This window comes from Anolis sagrei, chromosome 6 (assembly GCF_037176765.1).
Source record: "Anolis sagrei isolate rAnoSag1 chromosome 6, rAnoSag1.mat, whole genome shotgun sequence".
Taxonomy (NCBI): Eukaryota; Metazoa; Chordata; class Lepidosauria; order Squamata; family Dactyloidae; genus Anolis; species Anolis sagrei.
Window position 1 is genome coordinate 11,291,657 of NC_090026.1, and position 14,836 is coordinate 11,306,492.

Below are 14,836 nucleotides of genomic sequence, written 5' to 3' on the forward strand. Positions count from 1 at the left end.
AATGTTGCAGCGCTGGTGTTATATGGCATTTCATGGGCGTTCTTGTGAGTAGCCTGGCTGCCGCATTCTGAACGATACGAAGCTTTCGGGTCGTAGACATCGGAAGGCCAACATACAGGGCGTTGCAATAGTCCAGCCTAGACGTGACTGTGGCATGGATGACTGTTGCCAGAGCCTCGTCAGATAGGTAGGGTGCCAGTTGCCTCATTTGTCGTAGATGGAAAAAGGCCTGTTTGCTGGCAGCAGTGACCTGAGCTTCCATTGTCAGCTGCGAATCCAGGATGACACCTAAGCTCTTAACAGTGGTCAATGGAGATAGGGCCGCACCATCGAAGATGGATAACACAGGAGTCAGACCTGCCGAGCGGCCATGCCAGAGAATCTCAGTCTTCGCCGGGTTCACCTTCAGTCTGCTAGAACATAGCCAGTTCGACAGAGCTTCCAGACATAGGGTGAAATTGTCTGGAATTGACGTTGCCCCATGTGCAGAAGGAGTTGGGTATCGTCTGCATATTGGTAGCAGTCCAGGCCGAAACTTATATATCTTTGGACAGCACAAGGAAAGGCTAACACACCTGTGGTGTTTGTTTAACCTCATTTTCTGACCCTGTGATAATTGGATTTTGAAAAATTGGGATAAAGCTTCAGTGGAGATCCCTTTTCTCCATCATAATAACTCTTCCACGAGTGAATTTCCCTTTCGAGGGGTAGATTTCTCTCGCTTACTGTTGTCTCACTCCTGTTCTTAACAAGGAGTTGTTTATAAGTTGAATGCTTGTAACTCGGGGACTGCCTCTTGTGTGTGTGTGTGTGTGCAGGTCCGTAGCCAGGATTTCGTTTCGGGGGGGGGGGGGGGGGCTGAAAAAATTTCGGGGGGGTTTCGGGGGGGGGGGGGGGTTGAGTCTGAGTGAAAGAGGGTCTAGCCTAGCAAACCTTTTGTATTATTACCCCAATACCCCCATGCATATGGGATATATTGATTATGGTGATCAGATCATGATATGAATAAACATAACAGTTTAAATAATGCACCAGTAAGGCCTTTTCACCCCCCAAGCCCCCCCCCCCCGGCTACATGCCTGTGTGTGTGTGTGTGTGCATGCGTGTCTATATTAGTCATCCCCTGCCACGTGTTGCTGTGGCTCAGTCTGGTGATTTGGAAAATAAAGTAATAAGAAAGTGCTGGTTTCTAATCTATGTGATTTCTTGATGCTTATAGGTAAACAGTATTTCTTGTTGTTTCTTTGTCAGTATTGATTTAGAAATTGTCTGGCTTGCTTACTCTGGAACATGCAACATATTGTCCTTCTTTAGGGGTCCCTTTCAAATCTCTGATATTATATCTGTCGTATACATATATACATATATGTATGTGAATCATATATATCTATTTATATCTATGGCTGGATGGCTCTTTGTCAGGAGGGCTCTGATTATGTTTTCTTGCTCTGATGAAGGGAGTTGGACTGGATGAGCTTAAGTATTTTCTGTTGGTCATGGGGGTTGTGTGGGAAGTTTGCCCAATTCTGTCACTGGTGGGGTTCAGAATGCTCTTTGATTGTAGGTGAACTATAAATCCCAGTAACTACAACTCCCAAATGTCAAGGTCTATTTCCCTCAAACTCCATCTGTGTTCATATTTGGACACATGGAATATTCGTGCCAAGTTTGGTCCAGATCCATCATTGTTTGAGTCCACAGTGCTCTCTGGATGTAGGTGAACTAAAACTCCCAAACTCAAGGTCAATGCCCACCAAACCTTTCTAGTGTTTTCTGTTGGTCATGGCAGTCCTTGTGTGCCATGTTTGGTTCAATTCCATTGTCAGTGGAGTTCAGAATGCTCTTTGATTGTAGGTGAACTATAAATCCCAGCAATGACAATTCCCAAATGACAAAATCAGTTTTTTTTTAGTGGAGGACATAAATTGGACTGTTAGGTGTCTTGTGTCCAAATTTGGTGTCAATTCCCCCAGTGGTTTTTGAGTTCTGATGGTAGCACGAACTAACATTACATTTTTATTTATATAGATAGTTTTGCTAGCAGTGCACTGTTGCACACTTTGCACTACTAAAATAAAATGAAGTCACTCAGTCCACACACACTTCCCATCTGGGAATTTCTCTCCCAATGAATCACATACCACTCCTACAGAAACAGACACATAGTTGTGAAAGTAAATTTTTGTTTATTGGCACTTTGAAAAATTGTATTGGTCCCAATGAAATTTCTCCTTATTATGCAACGGCAACCTCCCATTGTCAATAGCAGAATGGCAGGCCCATTTTTCAACGACTCCCTCCTAAGTTCTGAAAGGCTGGAGAGGGATGGAAGGGTTTGTGGATGAATATAACAGCACCTTGGAAGAGATTGTGGGTTTTATGTTATTTTATCCATCTTCTGTTTAAGGGCACAAGGGCAGCTTGGGAGTGGGCACAAAACAGTCACATTTAAAACCCATCTCACGGCTGGCCCTGTGGATAACGCAAGCACCACTCGCAAGCGTTCTGGAACATGCGAAGCCAAGGCGAGACCTTCATGGACTGGCGCCAGGAGCTGGGCATCCAGGGCCACTGCCAGGGAAGGACGCAGCGCTCCGGATGAGGCATCATGGCCAAGTGGCGCCCGTCGGGAGAGCAAATGCCTGCAATGCCCATCGGAGAGCCATTCGGATTGAGGGGATATTCTTCTGTCGGCAGGCCCTGGTCGTCCACATAGCGCAGTGGGATCAAGCGAGCAGAGCGCACCTTGGTCAGGACTTCTGGGGAGCGGAAACGCATTCGACCTGTGGAGATGGATGGATGGTCAGGAAAAAGACACTATGTGTTATAAGTGACCCAAAAAAGGTCACTTTATTGTTCTGACTATACCGCATATAGAGAAGACTGTACTCTAGAATGTCAATTTTTCATATTTTTCAGAAGCTAACAGCATTTTATCCTGTTTCCACTATCTACTCCAGAGCTTCTTAAACTGTGGTTTCTGACTCCAAATGGGGTCCCCTGAGCTCAATATAGGGATCCTGAAATTATTTTCTGAACATCATCTACTGGCGGTTTTAGGCATGAATAACTGTCAATCAGAGTTTACAGTGGACTCTGCAGAAGTCCTGTTTAGCAAGCCATGCACTGTTGGGCGAGTGGGCTGATTAGCAAAAGACCCTCCTCATAAATGTACAGCAGAGTAACTTATTAGCAGCAGCATGACCCAACAACAGTAGCCCAAAGTGATAAAAAAGAACCAAAACATACAGACCAATGTTACCTCTTCCATAGAAGGCTTTTCTTTGCAGTAAAACAACATAGTTGCACTATTTACAACAAGGTTTCTATAATACAAATAAAATTCTTTATACTTCCTTTGTTGCTTCCACATTGGGCTTCTTTCTCTTGCAGATAATCAGCTTCACTCTCACACAGGCCCGTAGCCAGGATTTCGTTTCGGGGGGCGGGGGGGGGGGGGGATGTGATTTTTTTTCAGGGGGGGTTTCAGGGGGGCTGAGTCTGAGTGAAAGAGGGTCTAGCCTAGCAAACCTTTTGTATCATTACCCCAATACCCCCATGCATATGAGATATATTGAGTATGGTGATCAGATCATGATATGAATAAACACAACAGTTTAAATAATGCACCAGTAAGGCCTTTTCGCGAACCACCATGAGAATTTGGGGGGGGGGGGGCTGAAGCCCCTCAAGCCCCCCCCCCCCCCCCCCCCAGCTACATGCCTGCTCTCACAGAGCCTCCTCTCTCACCAAAATTACACAGGAGCTTCACATAGTAGCTTTACACATAAGGCCTTTAACCTGGGCCTTCTTACACTTGGCCTTATCGTAGACTAAAGCCTACTGTGAGGCCTACCTCACACAGAGGCTTCTCTCACAGACTAAGGCCTACATTACACTTTGAGGCCTTCTCTCACAGACTAAGGCCTACCTCACACTGTGAGGCCTTCTCACAAACTTTCTCCCACTGAGGTTTACCTCAGACTGAAGGCTACTAAGCTACAGGCACACCTGCTTATATAAAACTGCAGCTTTTGCTAAGTCATTGCATTCATTTAACCCTTTTAGTGCTTGACTCACATTTTTGTAATTAAAAATACCTCATTAATTTTTAATATTTCTGAAAGAGTTGTCATCAGTAAATATTTGATTTTTATACCAATTTTATATACCTGTAGCCTGTAAATTTTCTACAGCCAAAGGGAGTCTTGAGAGGAAAAGTTTAAGAAGCCCTGATCTACACTAAAACTTTTCAAATTCATATCCCAAACCATCGACCCCAGATAAACACCAAATGTAGACATTACCTTCACCGTGTGCCACCCAGATGCCTAGGACGGAGCCAGCCATACCCCGCAACATCAGCGATGGACTCTCTTCAATGCCCAGGCTCACAAAACGTGACTCAAAACGCCCAGAATTGTTTGGACTCAACAACACCCCTGGCTGGACGGCACCACCTAAGAAAGAGTCAGATTAAAGGAGGATGTGGTCCAGGAATCCATGTGTGCCCACAATCAAAGAATCACAGAGTTCGAAGAGACCCCCAAGGGCCATCCAGTCCAACCCCGTTCTGCCAGGCAGGAACATCTCATCTCACTTACCTTCATCCTTGGTATTGGGGCTGTCCACTCCCACCCAGCCTAGCAACGCCATCAACTGGCAGCCATTACAGACGCCCAAACTGAAGGTGTCTTTGCGTTGGTAGAATGCTTGGAACTGAGCCCGTGCCCGAGGGTTGAAGGTCACAGAAGCTGCCCAACCTGGAAACAAAATATGGAAAGTTGACATTAGAACAACAAGGAGGGCATTTCATTGTAGGATCATTGCCAAGCATGGAAGAGTCACCCTTGGAACTCCATCTCCCATTATCCTCCTCAGTCCCTATGCCAGCTGTATGGATTGTGGGAGGCGGAATACCAAAAGTGACTCTTCCAATCTGTGGCTCATTGAAAGTTTTGTCTAGAAACCATTCTAAGTCCTCTAGGAATAGGCAAGCAGAGTATGATACAACATCTCACAGAAACTTTGCCCATGGAAGCTCATGGAAGGAAAAGCTTCTGGAGCTCCATCTTCAACAAGGTAAGTCCAAGATCATCCATCTGGAAACTAACCTTTGGCAGAGCCTAACACATCTGCATAGCTGAACCCGCCGACAAAGACCAGGCCACGGAAGGAATCCAGTGTCATCTCTCCTGAACACAAGTCTTCCATAGTGAGGTCCCAAACCTTCAAGGGTGGATTTAGACAAGAGGAGAAAGGCTTAGAATGGCAACAAAAGCAAAGAATTTTCAGGAGAAGAAGATGAAATAGAATGAGTAGGGACATTAACACATAATAGTTGCTCTTCATTTGCTGGAGTTAGGTGAGAGACCACCTCTAGGTCCCACAACATGGCTTTATGGTCAACTTCTACCAAAGACAAAGATTTTTAGAGAGAACACCTATTTAGGAATCTCTAAGTCTTCCAACACAACTCTGTGGACAACTTTTACCAAAGACCTAGGTCAGTGGTGATCAACTTTTGGTGACTTAGGGGAAAAGAATAGGGTCCTTTCCTCTCATAAACACTTCATCGTTCCTAATCATCATCTTTTGATACCTTTAAGGTAGAGCAACTCCCATCCTTTTGGATTTTTAACAAATGCCCACTTTGGGGGAGGAAAAGAAGTCAAAATAATATTATTCTCAATTGAGAAAGAGGTAAAGAAACAAAGAAATGTAATACTTTCCAAAGCCTCAATCAATTGGGATGTCGTTGCCAAATCTTGGTTGCTCAACTCACCTGGAACCCAGCCATGAGGAATGCGGCCACCATTTCGCGGTCCCCGTTGCTCCCTTCCTCCCGAAGAATGGCAACTCTGGGGGCAGGTAGGGCTGGAGATGGAAGGAAAAGAGTACCTGAGACCATCCTTTCCTGACTGTACTGCTCACTCTCTAAGCCATTTATTAAACTTTTATTTTTAATAGTAATAGTAGTAGTAGTAGTAGTAGTAAGCAAATCCATTTAAAATGACCAAGTGGCCATCATGTTTATTGGGTTGTCATAATCATCATTCATACTGCCGCTATTTTCAGGGATTGAGAAGGTTACTTTTGGAGACTCTAACTCCCAGAATTTCTGCTGTGAGATTTTGGGAGCTGTAATCTGAAAAACAACTTTTCCAAACTTTGATTATATTAAATACTAGAGTATACCAGGCTTTGCCCGGGGTGTTGAAGGAACTGCTTTATCGTATAGATGATTATCTTTTATCCCTTTATTGATTTTATCCCTTCTTTCTCTTTCTTTCCTTCTATCCTCTCTATACTTTCTATACTTTTCCCCTTTCCCTCTCTTTCCTTCCTTCCTCTTTCCTTCCTTCTTCCTTTCCCTCTTCCTTTCCCTCTTACCCTACTTCCTTCCCTCTTCCTTTCCTTCTTTCCCTCCTTCCCTCTTCCCTTCCCTCTTTCCTTCCTTCCCTCTCTTTCCTTTTTTCTTTCTTTCTTTCATTCCTTCCATCCTTCCTTCTTCCCTCTTTCCTTCCTTCTTCCTTTCCTTCTTTCCTTTCTTCCTTCTTCCCTCTTTCCTTCCTTCTTTCCTTCCTCAAGTCATCCTCAAGACATATGCATGCATTACCTAACATTAAGCAAAGTACACTTCTTGGACCCGAGTTCCGATTTTTGTCTATATGCAAATGCATACATGTAATTGACATTATTTAACTGTGAAACAGTTTTAGTTCCTTTTAAAAAAGAAGGAGGGGAGGTGGAAATAAAAACAAAACTGGCAGCACCTTTAATACTAGCTTGCTTTTGTTTTTCCATGAGATTGTGTGGATATACAAACCGATCTCTTTGGATGCAGAATTCGATTTGAAAACGCATGAAAAAGTTTTAAAATTCTGTGGTTCTTTAACTTTGAATATGTTTTAATCGTTTTTAAATGGGAATTTTAAAATACCATTTATATTTGGAGCCCCCAGTGGCACAGCAGGTTAAACCGCTGAGCTACTCAACTTGCTGACCGAAAGGTTGCCAATTTGAAACTGGGGAGCAGGGTGAGCTCCCACTGTTAGCCCCAGCTTCTGCCAACTTAGCAGTTTGAAAGCATCCAAATGTGAGTAGATCAATAGGTACCACTCCAGCGGGAAAGTAACGGCAGTCATGCTGGCCACATGACCTTGGAGGAGTCTACAGACAATGCCAGCTCTTCAGCTTAGAAATTGAAGTGAGCACCACCCCTCAGTTGGGCACAACTAGACTTAATGTCAAGGGGAAACCTTTACCTTTACATATTTATGTTTAATCCAACTCTAATGTTTGCATATTTGTATGTTTTCAATTTCTAATGCTTTTATGTTGAGCTGCCTTGAGTCTCCTTTGGGAGAGATAAAGCAGGGTATAATAATAACAGCAGCAACAACAACAACAACAACAACAACAACAATGCTATGCTCCCGCTCTCCTTTCTACTTATCTACTTCTTTGAAAGCTCTATTTCCTGGATCTCAGGATAAAGCCAATACCTTCTTCCAAAAATGCCCATATTTCATCCCTGGCTGTCTCTTACCCATTGCCTGTAGAAGAGGAAGTTCTTCCAGAGGGTTAAAGGTCAGGGTGAAGCCAGGTTCTGTGCGCTTGGTCAGCCCTGTCTCTTCTTGGGCCACGCAGTCTGGGTTGGCTTGCAGTCTCTCCAGTTGGAAGCTGGTGGCTTCCCACCAGCCCCGCAGAGTGGCCACTTTCTCCGCCAGCACTTCCTGCCCGTTCACAGTAACCCGCACCTGGAAAAAAGCACAAAAACTTGTTAACAAGGAATTGTGAAGAATTGACAACACTAGAATCATAGAATTGGAAGAGTCCCCAAGGGCCATCCAATCCGACCTCATTCTGCCAAGCAAGAAAGCATAAGCAAAGCACCCCCGACAGATGGTCATCCAGCCTCTGCTTAAAAACCTCCAGAGAAAGAGACTCCACCACACTCCAAGGCAACATATTGCACTGCTGAATAGCTCTTATCATCAGGAAGTTCATCCTAATGTTTAGATGGAATCTTTCTGAATCTATTGCACTGTAGAGGCAGCAGGAAAAAAGGTTGCACTCTTGAATGTGACATTTTTTTAATGTATTCAAACCTGGCTTTCATGTCCCCCTCTTAGCCTTCCTTTCTCTAAGCCAGTAATTCTCAACCTTCCCAATGCTGTGACCCCTTAATACAGCTCCTCATGTTGTGGTGACCACCAATCATAAAATTATTTTCGTTGCTACTTCATAACTGTAATTTTGCTACTGTTCTGAATAGTAATGCAAATATCTGATATGCAGGGTGTATTTTCATGCACTGGACCAAATTTGGCACAAATAACTGATACACCCAAATATGAATACTACTGGGGTTGGGGGGGGGGGGTTATTCTGGGAGTTGTAGTTGCTGGGATTTATAGTTCACCTACAATCAAGGAGCATTCTGAACCACCAACAATAGAACTGAACTAATCTTGGCACACAGAACTTCCATGACGAACAGAAAATACTGGAAGGGTTTGGTGGGCATTGACCTTGAGTATTGTTGTAGTTCACCTACATCCAGAGAGCACTGTGGACTCAAACAGTGATGGATCTGGACCAAACTTGGCATGAATACTCAATATGCCCAAATGTGAACACTTGTGGAGTTTGGGGGGAAATAGACCTTGGCATTTGGGAGTTGTTGTTGCTGGGAGTTATAGTTCACCTACACTCAAAGAGCATTCTGAGCCCCACCAATAATAGAATTGGGCCAAACTTCCCACACAGAACCCCCATGACCATCAGAAAATACTATGTTTTCTGATGTTTTTTGGCAACCCTTCTGACACTCCGTCACAATCCCCCAGGGGTCCCGACCCCCGGATTTAGAAACACTGCTCCAAGCTAAACATACCCAGCTCACAGGGTCTGGCTTCCAAAACTTTGATCAATATCCTTGAATTTTGATGGACAGAACTGGATACAGGATTATTCCAGGTGAGGTCTGACCAAAGCAGAATAGAGTGGGACTATGACTTCCCTGACAAATATGTCATCTCTAGGAATTTTCTATATCTGCCAGGTGATTCAATGTTATGCTTGGGTCACTCGGAAGGACTTAACACATTCCTTCTAATCATAGTTTCAAAATTATTTTTTCCATGTCTTCAGTACTAACTTCTGCTTCTTGGCAGGGGGTTGGACTGGATGGCCCATGAGGTCTCTTCCAACTCTTTGATTCTATGATTCTGGTGGGAGTGATTCATCTTAACAGAGTTCACTATTATCCCTGGACTGCTGTTTCCATCGTAAAATCAGAAACGTATCACCCACAGATATGTAGGTTGTAATTTATTTTTATCTGACTTTAATCTCTCATCTAATATTGAAACTAGAATTGGAAAGAATTCCAAGGCTTGAGAAGAATGGTAGATGTTTCTACTAATCAAAAAGTCCTGGTCCTTCAAACCTGCAAGACCAAGCTCCATTACATCTCCATTACATCTCTACTAGAAGTAACCTAGAAGTGTCCAGTCCCTCTCATCCATCCCCTACATGATATTTTTCCCTTGGTGAGTCACCTCTGCACTTACAACAGCATTAGGGCCTCGTGGTCCTGAATATCCAACAGGCACACACCGCACACCGGCTTCACGATACCGCCGACAGACTTCAGCCGACGTTGAACGTGGCACCTCCAAGACCAGCCCAAGTTCCTCAGCAAAAAGCACATCCAAGGCTATGGTGAGGAGGAAGAAGCAATGTGATTGTTCAAATGGGGGAACATTAGGAGCACAAATAAATATACCTCTCCTTTTCTGCCCTGCTTGTTTCATTGACTGCCTCAATGCATCATAACAAACCATAGTGTGGTTTGTTGGGATCTGCTTTGAGTTGAGATGTGCAAACCTATTGTCATGAAAGCAGGATTTCAGAAGCAAACTCTGGCCCCTTCTCTACTGCTATATAATCCAGATTGTCAAATCAGATAATCCACATTATCTGTTTTGAACTGGATTATATGAGTCTACTTTGCTATATAATCCAGATCAAAGCAGATAATCTGTATTTTACACTGCAGTGTAGAAGGAGCCTCTGTTTGCAACTGAGTAACCAACAAAGTTTACTTTATTATCACCGCTCTTGAGTTAGCAAATTTTTCCTGTAATCAACTAGATCATGTTAGCTTATGATAAGAAGCAAAATAATCAAGCAATAATAATAATAATTTATTTATTTGACCTGTCATATGACCATTTCAAAATAGAACACGAGTAAAAAACGAGGCAAAAAGCTGAGGACAGCAGCTGACCTTCCATTTACAGTCAGAGTCTTCTAATATCTTACTAGTATCAAGTAGTAATATTAGTGATGATGAAAGTTAACCATTCTGGTTAACCTCTTGCTGACAAAGGCCCCTTCTACATTGCCATATAAAATCCACAGTATCTGCTTTGAACTGAATTATATAAGTGTAGACTAAGATAACCCAGTTCAAATAAGATAAAGTGGATTTTCTGCTTTGATAACCTGGATTATCTGGTAGTGTAGAAGGGGCCTAAGTCATCTAGCAACAGTGAGTTTTCATAGACCCCACCTCTGCTCATTTCTTAGCATACAACCATGATATGCCGCTGGTGTATGAAACTGTGGTTTATTTAAACCATAGTTTGTCTGAAGTCACAAAACTGGCTTGTGTCTCTAATTATCATGTGTATCAGGGACTTTAACAAGCAGAAGTAGATATGTAGAAATGGCGAAGACATGGAACACCTAATTGGTTGCCTGCCCATGCATCTGTGGCATAGGCCATAAATAATTAACTCAACTATGGTGGCGCAGTGGGTTAAACCGCTGAGCTGCTGAACCAAAATGTTGGTCGTTCAAATCCAGGGAGTGGGGTGAGCTCCTGCTGTTAGTCCCAGCTTCTGCCAACCTAGCAGTTTGAAAACATACATCAATAGGCACCGATTCTGCGGGGTGGTAATGGCACTCCATGCAGTCATGCTGGCCACATGACCTTGGAGGTGTCTATGGACAATGCTGGTTCTTCAATTTAGAAATGGAGATGAGCACCACCCCCAGAGTCAGACACGACTAGACTTAATTGTAAGGAGAAACCTTTAGCTTTACTTTACTATGGTTTATTGTGATGCATGAATTTGTCTTTTCCTCTGCTATCCAAGGAGTTCTGAAACCTACCCATTCTGACACCTACCCATTTGTCTCCTTTCTGTATCCTATGAACTTTTCTCTCTGGCCAGCCACTCAGAATAGAAGCTAGCAACTACTCAAAGATATCACTCTGTTTTGGTCTCAATAACTCTTTTCTAATCCATCCACCCACTATATATTTCCCTTTTTATCTCTCCCGCTTCTGACACAGTTTGAATTTCCTCTTTGAAAATATAGCTGCTTTGAAAATAGGAATTTTATTTTCAAAGCAGCTATTTTCAAAGAGTAATGCAACCTTCCCACTCTCCATAAATACCCATGTCATTGCGCCTTTATTTTCCAATTCACTGACCATTGATTCCAGGTGCAGCGAGCTCTATTTGAGCACCACAGTTCCCAGCAAAAGCCATCTCCAGCAAGCACGTCAGGAGACCTCCATCACTCACATCATGCCCAGAAGAAATCATTGAGTCTGTGGAAAGGAAGAGAAATATATATATAAAGATTTGGCTGTGTGGGACCAAGTGGATCATGAATATGGTGAGGGCTGACATAGCCCACAATACTAGAAAATGCAGTGTTTCTTATGGAAGCAACAGCATTAATCCCCTTAGAATATATATATATATATATATATATATATATATATATATATATATATATATTTCTTTTGTTTGTTTAAACAAAAATAAGCTTCTGTACCTCTTACATGTAAAGAAATCAGTCTTGAATACCAAGGGTCCTTCCACACAGCCAACCCAGTTCACATCATCTGCTTTGAACTGGATTATCTGAGTCCACACTGCCTTATCGTCCAGTTCAATGTGGATTTTATATAGCTCTGTGGAAGAAGCCTAAGTAATACTATGATAGGTTTTCAGGGCTGATTTTATTACCTGCAATACTCTCTTTGTAGCTTGGAGAAGCAAACATAATACTGCATATATATATATATATATATATATATATATATATATACACACACACACACACACACACACACAGATATATATACACACACACACACACACACATACATACACACACAGAGGTAGGTAGGTAGATACACACACACAGTGTATATGTGTGTGTGTATGTGTCTGTGTGTATCAGGATCCAAACATCTCACTATTACTTGGTGCAGAACATGGATTACTATACCGGCAGATGCAGTCAGTCCACCACATTTGTGGGTTTTGCTTTTGCAAATTTGATTACTCATGGTCTTGATTACTATGTTCTCTCTGGGAATCTATTGTTCCTCCAGAATAGTCAACCTCAGATTATATATGGACTTGCCCAAGGTCATTTAGTGGGTCTCCATGGCCAAGCAGAGTCCTACTCTAATGCTGCACCATGCTGGCTTACTTACACCAGGTCCTAAGGACCAAAGATGCTGCTCAGACCAGGTTCAGGAGATGTTCTCATCCTTTCTCAACTCATGCTTACCTTGGAGCAAACTCTGGGTGACTTGGAAGCAGGAGACGAGAGTACCGGGGTTGTCCAGGTCTGGTGAAAGGTGTCCCAACTGAGAGAAGCATTGTGCCAAAGCGCTGCCCCCAAGGCGATGTCGATCGGGACTGATGGCCACATGAAGCAGGATGCCTAGTCAGTTGCCACAACAAGAAGAAATGGGTGAGGAACATAAAACATCTCTCTCTTCCTTTACACATACAGAGATTCCAGAAATATATGACCCATTAACAATAAAATGACCACATAATGCTTTGGCAGAAGGTCTATGGACTTCATCAGGATTAGGATTTGGGAAAGCTACTTTTCCAATATAGATTTCCCAGAATCCTTCGGCCAACATAGTCTTAGCATCGGAGCAAAGGGGGATCCTGAGTGTAAATCCCAAGGATTCAGTGGATTTATTCCAATTAGGATTAAGTATGCGATTCAAGCCATAGTCTCCCCCTGCTCTCCAAAAAGGAATGTTTGCAGGCTCTGATTTAACTGTTTGAAACTTTTTATATTTATAGTCTTTCCATGAAGAAGGAAAAAAGGAAGCAACTCCAACTTAGAAACATAGATTCATAGAGCTGGAAGAGACCTCGTGGGCCATCCAGCCCAACTCCCTGCCAAGAAGCAGAAAAATCATCTTCAAAGCACCCCAACAGATGGCTACCCAGCCTCTGTTACAAAGCCTCCAAAGTAGAAGCCTCCATCACACTCCGTGGAAGAGAGTTCCACTGCTGAACAGCTCTCAGAGTGAGGAAGTTCTTCCTCATGTTTAGGTGTAATCCCCTTTCCTGTAGTTTGAAGGCATTGCTTTGTGTCCTAGTCTCTAGGAAAGCTGAAAACAAGCCTGCTCCCTCCTCCCTCACATCTTGATACATAGCCCTCATCATGTCTCCACTCAGCCTTCTCTTTTACAGGCGAAACATGCCCAGCTCTTTAAGCCACTCCTCATAGGGTTTGTTCTCCAGACCCTTGATCATTTTAGTCACCCTCCTCTGGACACATTCCAGCTTGTCAACATCTCCCTTCAATTATGGTGCTCAGAACTGGACACAGTGTTCCAGGTGTGGTCTGATCAAGGCAGAATAGAGCATGGGTAGCATGACTTTCCTGGATCTAGACACTATGCTCCTATTTATGCAGGCCAAAATCCCATTTTGGCCTGCAGAGATTCTATCAATTCAAAATTGCTAACAAAACCATCAGTGTTAGTAGTCCATAATATTAATCTACTTGAGTCATAACATTAAACTGCTTGCTGACTGGTATTATTTGCAATCTGCTGGCAGGTCATGCATAACCCATTACAGTCAAGGTTACTGCAAGCCATTAGCAATCCTTTACTATTTCATCAACACTTACCTTTCCCATCTGGACATTTCAAGTCAGGAGTGACCGTGGCAGTGATATCTGGGCAGACAGCGTAAGCTGAGATGACAAGAGTCCCTGTGGGAGACAAATATATAATCAGAGAAGGCTAGGAATCCTTGGGGTGGAAGCAAAGACACCCACCTAAACTACTGAGAGTTTCTCCAAAGAGCCATAGTACTGAAATCAATTGCTAAACATCAAAAGGGTGCTTCATCCACAGAAGATAAAAAGTTCAAAAGCGGTATCTGAGGCTTTAAGACATCTTAATGCCAAAACTTTGAAAATAAGCCAGAACAGTTCTGAAAGAATGTACCAATTCACTTGACTTGAATTGACCCTTGACCACAGAGAGAGCACTTTTGTTGTTGTTGCTATTGTGTGCTTCCAAGTCTTTTCTGAGCCCTCTTCCACACATCTGAATAAAATCCCACATTATCTGCTTTGAACTGGAATAAATGGCAGTGTGGACTCAAATAACCCAGTTCAAAGCAAATATTGTGGGATTTTCTGCCTTGATATTCTGGGTTATATGGCTGTGTGGAAGGGTTGTGAGATGTGATCCTAAAGTTGAACCTATCATGGGGTTTTCATGGCAGAATTTGCTCAGACTGAAACTTCTACTGATGCTGAGTGAAGAATATGATTCAAAAAGTGGGTTTCTATGGCCCAGCAGGGATTCAAATGCTAGTCCTCCAGGGTCTTAGTCCAACACTCAGACTATTATAGGGCAAGATATTAATACAGGAATAGAATACAATTGGCCACCTATGTTTGCAAGTTTGACCCTTTGTGGACTTGATTATTTGTGGATTTTATTAATATGTTCTCTCTTGGAGCC

The 14,836-nt window shown here is 43.0% G+C and overlaps 1 protein-coding gene across 1 annotated transcript in view; it reads right to left on the reverse strand.

The window, feature by feature from the left end:
- Positions 1-2,166: 2,166 nt before the first annotated feature.
- The window catches only part of PFAS (phosphoribosylformylglycinamidine synthase), a 37,554-nt gene continuing 24,884 nt past the window's right edge, over positions 2,167-14,836 (reverse strand). Inside the window, exons 20-29 of the mRNA XM_060780083.2 lie at positions 13,990-14,073; positions 12,613-12,768; positions 11,516-11,635; positions 9,582-9,727; positions 7,553-7,763; positions 5,786-5,877; positions 5,115-5,229; positions 4,605-4,763; positions 4,308-4,460; positions 2,167-2,783 (exon numbers count right to left, since the gene is read on the reverse strand). Coding sequence (XP_060636066.2) covers positions 2,461-2,783; positions 4,308-4,460; positions 4,605-4,763; positions 5,115-5,229; positions 5,786-5,877; positions 7,553-7,763; positions 9,582-9,727; positions 11,516-11,635; positions 12,613-12,768; positions 13,990-14,073 — 1,559 coding nt within the window. The 3' untranslated portion in view covers positions 2,167-2,460. The remainder of the gene's footprint in view (positions 2,784-4,307; positions 4,461-4,604; positions 4,764-5,114; positions 5,230-5,785; positions 5,878-7,552; positions 7,764-9,581; positions 9,728-11,515; positions 11,636-12,612; positions 12,769-13,989; positions 14,074-14,836) is intronic.